The following is a 16,026-nucleotide window of genomic DNA, read 5'->3' as shown; positions in this document are numbered from 1 at the left end:
ATACCTGCCCTGGCTCTGTGTCCAGTGCTCCTGCCGCCAGACCCTTGGTGCATCGTTTACTCCCTCTCCTGCCCCAGGCTCCTTCAGCTTGAGGAGTCACTGCATTCCCGAGGCCACCCTTCCCTGGGTTAGGGTTAGGGTGAGGGTCAGGGTCAGGGTTAGGGTCAGGGTCAGGGTTAGGGTGAGGGTTAGGGTGAGGGTCAGGGTGAGGGTCAGGGTGAGGGTCAGGGCCTCATAGCGAGTTATGGCTAAGCCGGGCTTCACACAGAGCGTGCAGAGCGACGCCTCCGTGGGCCACCTGGACACACAGATGATGCTCCTTGGGCCCCAATCCGTTCTCTGTCCCCTCCAGAGGACCTGCGTTCATGGGGATCTGGGCAAGATCTAGGGGAACCAGGCTTTGTGACCAGGCCTGCCTCGCCTGCAAGACCCCATCCCTTCCCTTGAGAGCCCCAGTGCAGGTTCCCCTGGGAACCCCTCCCTCCCTGTGAGGAGCAGATCCGGGATGGGAATCCTGAGGGGTTCCTCTAGTTTTCCTCTAGATCAGTCCCCCACTGCCGGCCCTGGTCGGAGTGGCCTCACCTGGTTTGGTGGAGGAATATAAAGTTTCTAAGTGGACCCCAGGGAAGGCACAGACGCCAGAGGCAGTGGCAGGCTGTGCGGGAGAGTTGCTCCGTTCCGCCCAGACACGCGCGGCCCCGTGGAAGACGTCTGAGCACGTGGGCCTGGGTGAGAGCGGCCTGTGCGTCCCAGTCCCGCTGTAACCTGAATGCGAAAGGTGGGGCCCTGGCTGCAGCTTGAGAAGTTTCTGGAGAGAGCAGAATGCGCAGCACCGGGTGGGAAGGAGGGGAAGGGAGGGGAGGGGAGGGAAGGACCCCGGGTTCCACCGCTGTGTCCGACGGCAACGGGGTAGCGTGTCTAGATCCGCAGCTGGTAGAAATGGCTTTGAAGTAACATAAAAACCTCAGCTGGAGAGAAGACAAAGTAGATGTTAAGAGACCAAAACAAAGGGGCTGGGAGGGTGGGTTTATTTTTGGAATTTAAATTCTCTGAAGTAGAGTTGTCATAGTTACCTGCTTGTTTTCACTTGTATTCATGAGATCTGAAGGCCACGGAATTAAAATAATCCTCCCCTGTGAGGCGTGTGTCTGTGCCAGCCAGCACCTGGGCTGTGCTCGCTGTGGTCCCCTTCGGCCCCGATTTCTTTGCTCGTCTCTCGGTGCCGCCCGGGCCCGTCCAGGGGAGCTCCTGATTGGAAAGCCGGAGTTAACGTGGCTTCCTCTGCCACACACACTCCGGGTCACTGCGGTACAGACACCCCTCACGACCCGCCCACGAACGGGGCCCCATGGCCTGCCCGCTCCCGACGCGGGTGCAGCCACAGTGCTGTCCATCCCCCAAACCACTTCTGCACGGAGCTCAGCCCGGAGCACTGGGTGACCTGCTGGGCTCACATTTAGGAGCATACAGCCATGCTCCACCACGATGATAGAAATAAAAGCGCATTCTGATGTACACGTTTTTAAGGCCTTCGATAAGGTGCACAAGCACCAGGCCTGGCTTTGTCCCTCAGTGGCCGGTTTGTCCCGGACGAGCCACTGTCCTCTCTGTCCTTGAAGCCTCAACTACACACGGTCATCGGGGTCATCGGGGAGATGAGATGAGACACTCCTGTTGTTAGTTTGCACTTGGGAAGCCAGAGTCCAGAAGAAGCCAGCCAGCCCTGTCCCACGGGTTGTGTGCGAAGCCACCGCCTACAATTCGTGAGCCCGGTGGGAAACTCGAGGGCTGATTCTGCAGGACACTTGCAGTGTTTTGGTTAAACCAAGTGATGCATGAGAGCCGAGGGCCAGGCCACCACGTGGGGGGCTGGGTAAAGTGATGTATTTACCCAAAGTGCATGATCAGCTTTTATATTATATCCTCAGTTACACAGAAGGGGAGGAACCATCTTTCCAAGTTGATCCTAACGCCAAGCTCCAACTTCCAACTTTTAAATCATTTTCCCTGTGAAGACCCTGTGTTCTGAACGATTCCCGTGTAGCAGGTGGACTGCGCGCCTTTGGTATAATCCATGTCTCCCTGTGGATGGATTTTAGCCACATAGGTGCTGGTCAGGTGTCTCAGCAGCTGCGTGAGATAAGGACCGGTGCTCCACATTCGGGTGACAGGTTTTCAGCATAAAGCAGAGGAACTTGAGGTGGGCACGGCTGTTTGCAGGAGACGGACACCTGCCATTCGAAGTTTTGAAATAATGAAATCGAAAACGTGTGGACTCTCAGAGTCCCAGGCACCTCTGCTGTAGTAGCACCTTACTGCAGAATAAAATTGAGTTGGCTTGGCTTGTGGGAATTAATGGGCTGCTGGTGATGAAAATAGTAACCACAGGAGGAGGTAATGTGTTTGCACCCCCTGCCGTCCCCCTTGCAAATGTTCTTTACCTTCTGAAAGTCAGGAGGTGCTCCAGGAGTTGCTGAGCCACAAATTCAGCATCGCAGGGAACATGCCTCATCCCGATGGTGAGATTTCTCTGCGGGTCTCGCTGTGCGGAAAATATTCTCTGCTTAAGTACTCGAAGGAGGAGAGGTGGGGTGACTTTGCAGACCCACCATTTGGCTTTTAGGGAAGGTTAAATAGAAGGTTGAGGGCCACATTGTCTGGTGGAAGCCGTGGGATGTTTCCACAAGGTGGGTTTCCATCTTCATTTATAACCTTCAGGGGCCTAACAGGAGACCAGACTCGGGGAGAGGAGAAATTCACGCCTGAGGATCGTTGGGTTCAAAGCCACTGGAACTCTCAATATTGCAGACTTGACTAATCACAGAGAACGGGTGCTGCAGGACAAGATGGTTTAGCAAGGCAAATTAAAGCTCTCATCTTCTCAGAATTACCCAGATTTGACTTGACTCATATCTCACTCTGAAAATCAAATCAGACGTATAATATACCAAGTAATGCACGAGCGCTTCCCTCACAGCTTTTCCGTTCCCTGTGGAAGGGCGTCTGTTCCTTCCGCTTCGTGGTGACTGTGAAATAAGCTGCTGTAGCTGTCTGCCTACGGGTGTTTATTTTCACCCCTCTCCTAAGGATCTTTTTCCCATTGCGTTTCAGAGTGGAAGGGGGGGGACGGGGAGAAACATCGACGTGAGAGACACATCGGTTGGGTGCCTCCCGCACGCGCCCGGGTGGAGCCTGCAAGCGAGGCAGCGACGCCGGGGCCCTTCAGCGCGGCCGGCGCTCTAACCACCGGGCCGCAGGCCGGGGCTTCCTACAGGTTTTTACGGGGACGTAAGTTGGCAGTGCACTTGGGCAGACACCTGAGTGTGATTGCTGGGCTGTAGGATGGGGGTAGTTTCATTGTGAGGCATCGCCAGACCGCCTTCCAGGTGCTGTGTTCTGCGTCCCTGCAGCAGTGACGAGCCTGCCGCCCCCGGCTTGTCGTCAGCGTCGCGGCCGAACCGAGCCTTCCGACTGTGCCGCTGTTGCGCTGGCTTAGACCCGCATCCCCTGATGCCCAGTGACAGTCTTTTCGTGTGCCCATTTGCCACGCATGTACCTTCTTTGGCGAAGCGTCTATTCAGATTTCCTGCCTATTTTTAAAATTTGGTTGATGATCCTCTTGTTGTGTTTCTTTAAAATGTTTTTATTGAATTTAGGGAGAGGACAGGAGAGGGAGAGAGAGACACGCGTCAGTGATGAGGATCATCGGTCGGCCGCCTCCTGCACGCCCCCTACTGAGGGTCGAGCCCGCAGCCCGGGCACGTGCCCTGGCCGGGAATCGAACCATAACCTCCCGGCTCATGGATTGACGCTCAACCACCGAGCCACACCGGCCGGCACCTTTTGTTGAGTTTTAAGATTTCCTTATATGTTCTGGGTAAAAGTCCTGTATCAGATGTGATTTGCAGATATTTTCTCCCAGTCTATGGCTTTTTTTATTCTCTTATCAGTATTTCACAAAGAACAAAGCTTTGTAATATCGATAAAGTCCAATTAGTCATTTTTTTCTCTCTCTCAGGGATCATGCTTTTTGTGTGGTATCTAAGAATTCATCAACAAACCCAACTTCCCATAGATTTTTTCTCTCCCGTATTTTCTTCTAGAAGTTTTATAGTTTTGTGTTTTACAGTCAGATCTAGGATCCATCTTGGATTGTTTTATTTAAGTGTAAGAAATGCGTCTGGGTTCATGTTTTTACACGAGCATCTGCGTTCTAGCACCGTTTGTTCAAAAGCCTGTCTTTTCTTCCCGCAGTTATTGTCGCATGTTTGTGAAAACTTGACCCGTTTGTGGGCCCGCGATCCTGTCGCACTGATCTCGGCGCCGGTCCCTCTGCCGCAGGACGGCATTATGGTCGCCACAGCTGCGCAGGGCACCTCAGGCCGGGGACGCAGCCCCTCCAACTTGATGCTCCCTTTTCCAAACCGGTTTAGCTGTCTAGTTCCTAAGATTTATAGATTCAAATTTTAGAATCAGCTAGATAATTATAAAAAACCCTGCTTGGATTTTGAGAGGAACTGCTTTAAACCTAGATTTGGGGAAAATTGGCATCTTTACTATACTGAGTCTTCCAGTCCACGAACAGAGTACGTCCATGTTTATACCTTTGAAATCTGTCGGAACTTGCTTTATGACCCAGCATATGGTGTATTTTAAAAATTTCCATATACACTCGAAGAGAATATATATTCTGCAGTTACTGGGTTTTGTGTTTTACAGTCAGATCTAGGATCCATTTTGGGTTATGTTTTATTTAAGTGTAAGAAATATGTCTGGGTTCATGTTTTTACACGAGCATCTGCATTCTAGCACCGTTTGTTCAAAAGTCTGTCATATATATATAAGTTTTATATATGTGTGTGTGTGTGTGTGTGTGTGTACATGTAAATTAGGTCAAGTTTGTTAATTTTGTCCGATAAAATGTTTATATCCCTTCTGATTTTTGTGTGCTACTGGGAGAGATTGAAACATATCCCACCATAATTATGGATTTAATTCTCACTTTGGTTCTGTCATTTTTTTGTTTTATGTATCTTGAGGCTGTTATTGGGTGGATTTAGAATTAGACTTGGTATATTTTCCTGGTCAATTGATCTTTTAATAAACATAGTGTCTCTCTTTATCTGTAATTATGGTTATTGCCTACTTTGATATTAGCTGCCCAAGATTTCTTTGGTTGTTGCTCGTGTGGAATATCTTTTACATTCTTTAAGTTATTCTGTGCCCTCATATTTTAGGTATTTTTCTTGTAAGCAGCATGTAGTTCTGTTTTGTTATGTGCAGTTTGAAATTCTCAGCCTTTTACTTGTAGTATTTGGTAAATCTACAATGAGTGTACGTTTTAGCATATTGGAGGTTACATTTACCACACTGCTCGACTCCTGCTTTTTTCCTTCCCTCTTTGGCTTTGGGTCTGTCTTGCTCTTAATTTTCTAGTTTCTTAACACGAAAGCCTAGATTATGGATTTGAGACCTTTCTTTTTTAATATAAGTATTTAGTACCATGAATTTCCCTTTAAGCACCGCTTTGGCTGCATCCCACAGATTTTGATATATTGTATAGCTATTTAATTTCAGTTAAGAATATTTTCTAATTTTCTTTGGGATGTCCCAGGAAGGGGGTGACCTGGTGTGGTTCTTGGTGCTTCTCTCGGGCTTCCCAGATCGCCAGCACCCAGGTTCATGATTCTTCCTTCCATACAAAAGAGGTTGTGCTGGGTCAGAAACCCCAGGACATGGGCCCACTGGGTCCTGGCGCCAACAACGGGAAAGTTCATTCACTCATCATTTGCTTTCACCAGGAAGCTGAGACCCCACCATGACCTGGCACATCCCCAGCCCCAGCGACTCCCTCGTGCTCACCCTAGCCCGCCTCCATCCCCATGGTCAGCATGTCCTGTGGGATGAGGCTGGGGGCGTGCCCCCCAAGGCCACAGGTAGCCTGACTCAGGGCGCCCACCCAGTGGGGCGAGTCGGGGACGGGCCCACCAACTGCTTCCTCCTCCCTCCCTTGCAGGTCACCTCCAATGAGAAGCACCTGGAGAGCCTCCAGCACGCGGGCAGCCTCCTGCGGGCTCTGGAGCGGCTGGCACCTGCGGGCAGGTAAGTAGGCCCAGGAGGGCTAGTGCAGTCTCCTGGGCTCGGCACTCACACACCCACTCCTCTCTTCCTGCCCCCCCCATTCCCTCCACACACCAAGGACCCCCATCTTCCCCGAGATCCCTTCCAGTGTGGGAAGCGTCACCGTCCTCTGTCCCCTAATGTGCATAGTGGGGATCCCCGGGGGAAGAGCAGAATGTCTTAGCTCTGTGCTAGACTGGTTTGTGAGGAGCAGGGGACAGCCACTCCCAGGGACCCTGGCCTTGTGCAAACAGCCTCAGGCCTCGTGCTGGTGGGTCTCCCCTCCTAGCAGGGCCTCCGTCTCCGCTTCAGGCCAAAGCCAGTGCATCCTCATGATGGCCTCAACCTGGGCCAGACATGTCAAAGCGAGGCTCAGTGCTCCGTGGAGCTGGTGGCCTCTCCTCCAGCTGCTAGATGCCTGCGCCAGGCAAGCGGTGTTGGGAGGGCGGCTGCTGCTGTGAAGTTGTCTTGTTTGGGCTTCGCTCAGATGGCCAAAGAAAAGGTTTTCCAATGTTGACCAAGAGTGAGTGGATGGCAGTGTTCTCGGTTCTGATGTGGCTCTGGCCGAGGTGACGTGCCCTTTGCCAGTCGCTGGCCTTCCGGGGCAGCTCTGGGGGGCAAGGTGAGCAGCGCGAGTCCACCGGAGCAGCCCGTGCCAGCGCATTCCTGCTGCCCCTCAGGACCCCGGCTGTGCGGCCCACCTTTTATGCAGCCCCCACCCACCCCTGGTTATTTGGCAACAGCCCTATTTCTGTGCAGTCAGGAGCGTGCCAGGAGCTAATTTTATACTTCAAGGAACAGTTATGTGTCATTCTTTTCTTTGCTAACAGTTGTCAGGGCACAGGTTTAAATGTGTCTCAGTTTGCTCTGGTAACAAAGTTTCCATTTTAAGCTCTTGATTGCACATGCACACCTGAGAGTAGAAACCCGAGGCTCCTGGCCGGCTGCCGGGAAGCGGCCGTACGGAGCCAGAGCCAGCACGTGGAGTGGGTCTGGGACCGTGGGCATGTGGAGTGGGTCTGCGACCGTGGGCATGTGGAGTGGGTCTGCGACCGTGGGCATGTGGAGTGGGTCTGGGACCGTGGGCATGTGGAGTGGGTCTGCGACCGTGGGCATGTGGAGTGGGTCTGCGACCGTGGGCATGTGGAGTGGGTCTGGGACCGTGGGCATGTGGAGTGGGTCTGCGACCGTGGGCATGTGGAGTGGGTCTGCGACCGTGGGCATGTGGAGTGGGTCTGCGACCGTGGGCATTTGGTACAAGTCAGCTGCAGCAGAGGGTGGGCGGGCCCCTGGGTGGCCCCGGGCAGGGCTGGCTGCCGTCTGACTTGCCTTACAGCTCAGTGCACCCGGCCCAGATTGTTCAGATGCCAAGGTGGGGGCCAGCAGCTCAGGCCTCGCCTGGGGGTGCTGCGGGCTGACAGGTTTGCACCTCAGCCTGGGAACACTTTCTGCGCGTCCCTCCCCACACTGCAGAGGGGCGGCCCTGGGAAGCAGCTGGGCCGTCAGACACCAGCCCCCTTGAAAGAGGCGGCCCTTTACCCTGCCTCTGGTTTTCCTCACAGTTCATCTGCAGACAGCGCGGTGGCCTCCTTGGCCCTAGAAATCCTCCAAGCTGTGGGACACTAGGCAAGAAGGCCCTGGACACAAGGCGGCCCTGCGGCGCCAGCTACACTGGCGAGGCCAGCTCCCGCTGCATCTTCTCCGGACCTAATAAAGCCAGCTGAAGCCCGACCTCCCGGCTACGGCGCTCTTACTCTGGGCCCTAAAGCGGACTCCGAATAGACCCCGTCGGTCCTGCGGGGCTCACCCACAGGTCACCCAGGCTTGCCAGCTGTTCGCAGAATGTCCTTCCCTCTCTGCGGGGGCCGGTGGGCCTGCCACCTGCGCTCGCCCAGTGGATGAGCCGTGGTCCCCAGCCTGCCTGCGCCTGTGTCTCACCACCTCTCCTGCAGAGACCGAGGGCCGTACCCTCCCCTGCTTTCCCCATGCGAGGCCCACGCCCTCATCTTGGCTCCGTTCTAAGGAGCTGGAGCCTAGTCCGCATCGGAGCTCTCAGGATTCTGACAGTGGTCAGGGGCCCACACCAGGCTCCTGCTGGCCCTCCCCTCCCCCTCCAAGCTTCAGCTCTGTGCTCTCCAACTGGCTACAACCCAGTGGCTGAGCCTCCCAGGAGTGGAGGGTGTCCCTGAAGTCAGCAGAGCGGGCAGGGGAGTGGCCGCACAGGGCCACCTCTTTCCCTCAACTAACAGGCCTAAAGCCTGAGGACCCTGCCTTAACTCTGCCTGAGAGTAGGTGCTTCACTGTCCCTGTGAAGAACCAGGGGGTGACTGGCTACAGGTGGTCTGAGAGGAAGTGACAGTCATGGGGCAGCTGAGGAGGAAGGTCTGCTGGGAGCCGCGACAGAACTGCCTGCTTTGTGTTCTTTGCACGTGTCCAGCTTCTTGCATTTCCCTTGTGACCAGGAAGTCTTGTGTTATCTGATGAGGTTCCAGGTCAGCTCTGTGAACGCAGAGCAGGCATTACCCCTGTAGGGAAGCTCAGAAAGTGAGGGTCCTGGGGACTCAGGCTCTTGTCCAAGGTGAGTGGTAGGAGAGGAACCGGGTCTCTCCTTGAAACGAAGCCTTTCTTCCTCCCCTAGCAACAGGAAAACAGGACGCAGAAATAAATCCCTATCATGCAGGTACAAGCAGGGCCGAGGTGGGAGCCTCGGGAAGGGGGGCTGGAGGCAGGAAGCTGCAAAAGCCCAAAGAAAGGGGCCTGGCCCCTTGGAGCTGTCTGGGAACCAGACGAGCTGAAGTTGAGGCGGCCCCATTAGACTCAAGCTTCAGTGGGGCTGAGGGAAGTGGGGGAACAAAGGCAAGAAAAGCAGCCGCAGCCTAGAACAAGGCCAGGGAGGTGGGTGCTGATGTGACCTGGAAGACAGGTCCGAGCCCATCCTGGCCTCTCGCTGGAGGCTTCCTGTGGAGGGGGTCGGGGGGCCTGTAGCCCCCTCTAGCTTACTAGAGTCTCAGGGTGGGGAGGGGGCGGACTCCACACAGGAGTGCGGAGAAGGGAGGCCCTGCCTTTTCAGCTCCACCCTCACCCCTCCACCACTTTGTAACTGCCTTTGGGGGGCTGGTTCGCTCAAGGCAAGCAAAACAGGTTCTCGCCTGCTAGGACAAACGGCAGTGCATCCACTCGGCTCTTTGCTAATTAAACCAAACAGTACAATTCAGATCTTGCTTTTATTACAGTAATCAAAACAAGAATTAAAAAGCGTAGATCTTTCACTGTCAAGGATTCAAACAATCAGATCCATGCCTCCTGTCTAGATCACCTCCAACATGGAAAAGCTTCATTCTGCTCAGCAGTGGCCAGGGCCATGTATTCCAATGTCCTGGGCACCTCCATCCCAGGTAACCACCCTCCTGGTATTTGTAGTAATCTAGTAACTTCCTTGGCTTTTCAGTTTACCACCCATGGATGATTTCCTTAAAACAGGCTGCCCTTTCTTTGGATCAGTGTAGCCCTAGAGTATGCATTTATGACTTTCTTTTGTTTTAATGTTATGTTTTGAGATACAGCCCAGCTATTGTGTAAAGTTGTTTTCGCTGCAGTATGGCCACTCTCTTGTGTGAATGAAGTGACTGTTGGACACATGGGCTTCCAGGGTGGGCTGCTATCCAGTGCCCTATCAAGCCGTGCTGGACCTTGAGGCAGAAGAAAAATACTGAGAACTGTTTTTATTTAAAATTGATAGATTGCTGGTCAAGGATTTTTTTTTGCATTAATTTCAATTTTATCCAAATGGCCACCCAAATCAGAAGCAGCCCTCCCTCAGCACAAACCACTTTTTAAAAAGCAAAATACAAGTCTTAACAGGTCTACTGACTCTGCCCTAAGGGAGAGGGAGAGCTTGTGAGACCCACCACCAGGATGACAGGATCACCTGGCAGGCAGCATGGAAAAGGCCTGTTCTGGGTCTCTCAGTGTTCAGATAAACATCTGCACTTAACCCAACTTAATTATCAGTTGAAAGTGGAGCCGAAGGAATTCCCCTCTCCAAATGAGTCCCACTTAAGTGGAGGTGCTTGAGGTCCAAACGCGTGTAGTTAAGTCTTCGTTTTTACCTTCACGTAGTACGTCTGGGGTGGGGGTGCCTGTTTGGCTTTCAGCTTTGCTCTGTGGGGCCCAAAGCCTAGATGGATGCCTTGGTCACTTGCGCAGGACTATGCACATGACCATAGCAAGAGGGAAGCTGAAGTCTTGGCCACAGGGTCTGAGCCCAGAGTCCTTCAGGTGGAGATGGCAGAATCACTCCTCTTACACAAAGCTCAGGATCAGTGATCAAAGCGGAAATAATTTTTGGTGCCATTTAATTCAGTGGCAAGTGCTAGAGAAACGGCTACCATTCCCATCTAAAGGTAAGGCTCCATCACTTACAGTAAGTTCACTACGTATGTGAACATACCTACTACCCTTACAAAACAACTTACTAACAAGGAAAGAAAGGTGACACAATTGAATGAATTAAAAGTTTAATTCTGAACCATTTTTATAACTGCATTTTCTCGTGAAGCATTGTATCACAGCAGGTTACAACAACTTTGGGATAAAAGGCAACTGGTAAACTGTCCAAAACAAGGTTCCAAATAACACCTCTTACTGATTTACCCTACCCATACATATCCCAAATAAAGTTTTCGATCAAAAACATGAAATAGATCCACCTGCTTATTTTAAGCATATTAAAAAGGAAACTAATTGGACCATTTCTATTTGTCTATTTTATACAAAAAGGCTACACAATGTTACACTGTATTCAGGTTACATTAGAGTGATTATGAATTAGTGTTCTACACCATTACTCAATTCTTAAAAATTAGAAATTGCTGTAGCAGTAGTCACTATAACTTAACACTACGAGACTTAAAAAACTAACAGTTACTGCAAAAAAAATTAAAGAGCTACTTCAAAGCAAGCAAAGTCAGTACCATTACAGATATTAAAAAAAATTTTAACAAGCAAGGCTAGAGTTTGATAAAATCCCATCCTGTGATCCATTCTTGTGCATTCGTCACTTCGAGTCACTCCCCAAATCCATTTGCATTGTTACTCCTCGACCAAAAAGGACCAGAACAAAAAGTTTACTTCGATTGTTCCCATAGGAAACTCAGCGTGGTTAGTGTGTCAGGCACTTTCTGAGATACCAGCCCACCCCTCGAGCCCTCTCAGCAACTCTACAGGCCAATCACAATGCAAGTTCAGACAATACAGCTGTATAAAGAGAGAAAGGCTGCTATTAATGTTTAAAACAGCAAATGTTACTCATTTGAGTATTAAGTTGCAAAAGCTGTGGCAAAAAACATTAAAGTTAATAACTTCCACACATGACCACGTAACAACCAGAAATCTGAGAACATTCAAATGTTCTAAGACATCTCCTTTCAAAGTATGGATGTATCCGTTTCTGTGGCAGATTTACAAGTAGGCCTAAGCCACTCCCACCCTACCAACCAAGTCTTTCTGAAGTTCTGTAGGCAGAGTAAAAGTATTTTACCCAACTGGCTTTAACTTCTTACCTAAGGGTGATTTACAGGTCAGTATCAAACCAGGCCAGCTGATTGCTGTCACCTGGAGGCAGCCCATCCATGAGGTCCTGGGCGTGCCCCAGATCTGGCAGCCCATCAACTGGATAGTCAGCACCAGGGTGGTGGCCACCCATCTCATGCTCCATCATGGGGTCCATTCCCAAGGCATCCTGGCCATAGCCACCGGAGTGAAAAGAACGATAGCTGGGATCTAGAAGAGTCAGGGTGGCAGCAAAACGGGCAAGGGGGTGAGAGGAGAAAGACGCAGAAGTTAACACTGAGGTTAGGGCCACTGCATCGCTGTGCACTCGCCAGAAAGCACTGCTTTCTCACCGCCTCAACCTCTAGCTTTCTTCAGCCAAGTAATTACCCAACGCCAGGCCACCCAAGAGGCTACAAAGTCTGTTTCCACAAAACGCAGACATGCAGGTTCTAGTCACGCCACCAGTTTACCCAGAACATTCTGCACTGACCCAGGCAGAGACAGTTCCTCAGGAGGAGCAGCGGCAATGCCCTGTACACGACCACCCAGGCAGCGAGAAGCCAGGGGCAGAAGTGAGGCAACAAGGAGGAAGTCTGGCTAATTTCTTTGTCTGAAAAGTCCAGGTGATGCCCACAAGTACAGAGAAAACTAGAGACATTGTTTCCCATGAAACCTTTACATGTTTTATCTTAAGGGATGACATTTGTATGTCTGTCAAGGTAAGAAGTCATGGGGGCTTTAGTGGTTTAATAATTAGGAAAAACAAGTTGAGATTATAATTTAAGACGAAAAGTTATAGCTGTTAGTGGTCTACCCCATGCTCCAACTATGTAAATACCCACCCCTGATCTGAGCTTTGGGACATAAGCTTCCCAGACTCTCACTTCCTAGTGGGTTGTAGACCCAGGTATTGTGGCTTCTCTGACAAAAAACAACGAAACACCCCCACCCCACCCCCAAACCAACCCAGAAACCCAGCAGTAGTGACAAGTATTTGTTGATGCGATCCTTCTGCTTGCTCAGTGTGGCTCAGAATTCCCTGTGCTGACTCTGGAATTTAAGAACTGACTTTAATTATTGCCACTGCTTTCCTGCCAACACTGGCTTCCCAGATAAGCAGACTAGCCCTTTTGATAAAACTTTGGAACTGTAGCTTGATCGAGAGTTAATTGAGAAATGTAAGATACATACCATCCTGGCGATATCCAAGGGGTTCTCCCTGGGCACCAATATCAAGTCCAAGATCAGCGGTCTAGATAAACAGGTACAAGGCCAGGAAGCAAAATGAAAATTCTCCAAGTACACTCTCTCAAACATTACAGAAATACTTAGAAAATACAGATTTAAAAATACAATACAGACACTTAAACTCTACTCCTCAAAGATTAACCACTGATGCTCAGAGAAACTTGTTTTCCCACTGCACACAGCATTTAAAAAATTCACTAACTCATATCCTTTTAGCAAACATACATTAAGTACTTACTAATGCGTCAGGCACTGTTCTAGGTGCTAGAGATACAATAATAAAACAGGCAGAGTGTTTGCCCCAGCACGGCACATGAAAGAGGACTCGGCCTGTGCAGAAACTGCAATTAGCCGAGATGGAGAAAATTAGGACAGGGACAGGTTTGGGGAGGGGGTGGGTGGAGAAGTTCAGAGCTCAAGTTGGGACATGTTAAGATGGCCCATTAGAAACCTAGCTAACACATTACTCACTGTTTGGCAATTCTTTTCAACTAATGATGTATAGGGTCCCTGCACTCATCCAATAAATATCACCGTGTACCACAACTGATGTTCTAATGTTTCAGTGAATTAACTCGGTGCTGAGGAGAAATACTAAAAAATTCATAGATATTCAAGTAGATGCACACTGGGCATTAAAAACAAAGTATTGATAAAATGACCTCCGACTAACAGTTTAAATGGATTATGCCTCTTTCTTTACACCCTTTACTCTGATAACTTTTCATCTCCCTCCCTAGTGAGCTCGGAGGTTAGGCAGTTGGCTCACGCGGAGCAGGCTTTTGGGGGCTGCAGTCCTCCCAGTCGCCGCTCGTACAGCATGAATGACTAGTCAAGCCAACGACCTGTCACAAATGAACGCGCGCCCAGTGCTGCGCGGGCAAACGGTGAGCTGCCCCGTGCGCCCCCTCCGCCTACCTCATTCCAAGCCATCGGCTCCGTTCTGAAGAGAGAGCTGGTCAGCTCGACGGAAAGCCGCTTCTTGTAGTCCTGCGGCTTGTCCTCGGACATCCGGAACAAGACAGCAGCCGCATACGTTGCTGGGGAGGACAGGGAGAAAGGCCCTTAGGACAGACATAGGCTTTACTGCGCCCCAGCTCTCGGTCTGTCCCCTCTACGCACCCACGCCCTCGTTCCTCGAGTGCAGCAGCTCCGTGAGGGGCGCCGTGGCGCCCTCGGCCTCGATGGCTTCCGCGGCCTCCTTGTCCTGCGCCAGTTCGCAGAGCACCCCCGCGGCCACTCTCTGGATGTTTTCAATGGGGGAATAGAGCAGCTGAGGAGGAAAGCCCAGAAGCCTAATTAAGTTCATGCGCGGCAGGCACCCCACTGTGGCGCGCCCCCCCATCCAGTGCGCGTGGCACGGACACCCACCACACGTGCACGAAAGCACGGGCACGCCCTGCTTCCTGGAAAGAGGCGAGCACGCGAGCGCCAGCGCGCACCGACCCTGCTGGACAGTCGGCCGGCGACCCAGCCACGGGCCGCAGCGTGCTCCTCACCGAGGACTGGGGGGACTGAAACGCAAGGGTGAGTGCAGCCTCCCACAGCAGCGTCACCGCCGCCGCCGAGCGACGTGCTGTGCTGCGACACATCACGAGGGACAGAATTTCCCAGCTGTTATCTTCTGGTACCACCACGGCTGCCAGGACCATCATCATGTAGCACTCGACTGTATTCTCTGAATTACTTTCCAAAGTGTTTGATGCTCTGGAGCCTGGTTTTCTAGACTATTTTCAGCTACAAACCCTTTCTTCAGAGACAGTTTTCATGGAGCTGAGACTTGGGAAACCCAGGAGTGGATGGAGACCTGGACTTTGGCAGCCAGCTCAGCTCTCGCCCCTCCAAGACTGAGTACCCCCAACAGTGCAGCACAGAATCTGCTGCCTCTTCTGGAGGCTCTCGATCCAATGTTTCTCCTACTGACCCCCAAAATGAAGGAACTTTCCATAAAATTAAATGTACTCAGCATAAAGGACCTTGCACACTGAGATCCTATTTTCAATACTTTAGTGGGGACATGGGCAGTGTTGTCATTTCATAAATGGTGACAGGTGAAAATTAGATGTTGGTGCCCTTATTTGAGTCCCTAATTTCCTGAAAATGTGGTTATCATTAAAATCCTGAAGAATTACGGACACACACAATCCGGAATGCCTCACGTAAAACCAGCATACCTGCACAAACAGTGGAATGGTATTCAGTCCTCTGATTACAATTCGGTTGTGAACATCCCGAGCTAGGATGTGCAGGGCTCCAGTACAACCTTCAACTATTTCTTCCATGCGGACCCCCTCCTACCAAAAGAAACACAGTAAATAAATAGACCATTGTCCTTCCTAAAGTTTTAAACTTGAGCAGCAGGTTTCTTCCTAAAGTTTTAATCTTGAGTTTCTGTTCTGAGCAGCAATTACTAGACTAGTTATCCACATCATACACCCAAGATTTTCCAGAATTTGTAACTAGTTCAGGAATGAAGGAGGATTCCATTAAGTTAAACGTCACTGAAAGGGGACCTCATGGTAGCCTGAGTCCCCACAGCACCCCCCACCCACGGCTTCCATATTCCTCTGAATCACAAAGAGAATTTTCTTACAGTGAGGGCGCCAGCCACTCTAAGTAAAAGGGAAACTGAAAAGATACACAAAGATGGGAAAGCAACAGACTATGTCAATGTTTTTCTTTCACATGCTCCATTTTTGTACATCTATATATATTTGGTGAAAACTTAGCAAAGTGTATCACCAACTACTAAAATTCTATGGAGGTGCCAGCAGAACGTCTATGCCTCACCTTCTCCAGACTATGCAGCTGAAAGCCTGTATGAAAAAAGTTAGCTTTTGCAAAATATAAGTACTATGTGCTGTCCCTGTTTCTGAGTTTTAAAAAAGGTTATGATTCTGCTTTTACAAGCAACTGATTTTTCTAAGGACACAAAAACTCCTTCCTAAAGAAGAGATTTAAAATAAAAGGCACACTTTGCATTTTACTAAGCTGCCACATAGACACAGGCCAGTACCAAAAGGAATGAAGGGAGAAAACCAAAGCCCCCAATGAGCGCATACACAGAACAACTAGCTACCAGGCTCCCAAGACCTGTTCTGATAA

At 50.7% G+C, this 16,026-nt stretch overlaps 2 protein-coding genes across 6 annotated transcripts in view; one reads left to right on the top strand and one right to left on the bottom strand.

Moving 5' to 3' along the window:
* The window catches only part of ULK4 (unc-51 like kinase 4), a 179,928-nt gene extending 169,120 nt beyond the window's left edge, over positions 1 to 10,808 (top strand). For 2 of the 3 annotated variants that reach the window (XM_081159735.1, XM_081159734.1), the window contains exons 36-37: positions 6,017 to 6,102; positions 7,683 to 10,536. In XM_081159735.1, the coding sequence (XP_081015861.1) occupies positions 6,017 to 6,102; positions 7,683 to 7,746 (150 nt within the window). In that variant the 3' untranslated portion in view covers positions 7,747 to 10,536. Of the gene's footprint in view, positions 1 to 6,016; positions 6,103 to 7,682 lie in introns of all 3 variants that reach the window. The other variant, XM_081159736.1, reaches the window with a different exon arrangement.
* Positions 10,621 to 16,026, bottom strand: part of CTNNB1 (catenin beta 1) — a 31,956-nt gene continuing 26,550 nt past the window's right edge. The window contains exons 11-16 of one of the 3 annotated variants that reach the window (XM_081159747.1): positions 15,096 to 15,215; positions 14,044 to 14,194; positions 13,840 to 13,961; positions 12,865 to 12,925; positions 11,682 to 11,901; positions 10,621 to 11,376 (exon numbers count right to left, since the gene is read on the bottom strand). In XM_081159747.1, coding sequence (XP_081015873.1) covers positions 11,693 to 11,901; positions 12,865 to 12,925; positions 13,840 to 13,961; positions 14,044 to 14,194; positions 15,096 to 15,215 — 663 coding nt within the window. In that variant the 3' untranslated portion in view covers positions 10,621 to 11,376; positions 11,682 to 11,692. Of the gene's footprint in view, positions 11,902 to 12,864; positions 12,926 to 13,839; positions 13,962 to 14,043; positions 14,195 to 15,095; positions 15,216 to 16,026 lie in introns of all 3 variants that reach the window. The other 2 variants (XM_081159748.1, XM_081159746.1) reach the window with 2 other exon arrangements.

The sequence above is a fragment of the Miniopterus schreibersii genome, assembly GCF_964146895.1.
Source record: "Miniopterus schreibersii genome assembly, chromosome: 15".
Lineage (NCBI taxonomy): Eukaryota > Metazoa > Chordata > Mammalia > Chiroptera > Miniopteridae > Miniopterus > Miniopterus schreibersii.
The sequence above is the reverse complement of the archived record's forward strand: the minus strand, read 5'-3'. Positions and strand labels throughout refer to the sequence as shown.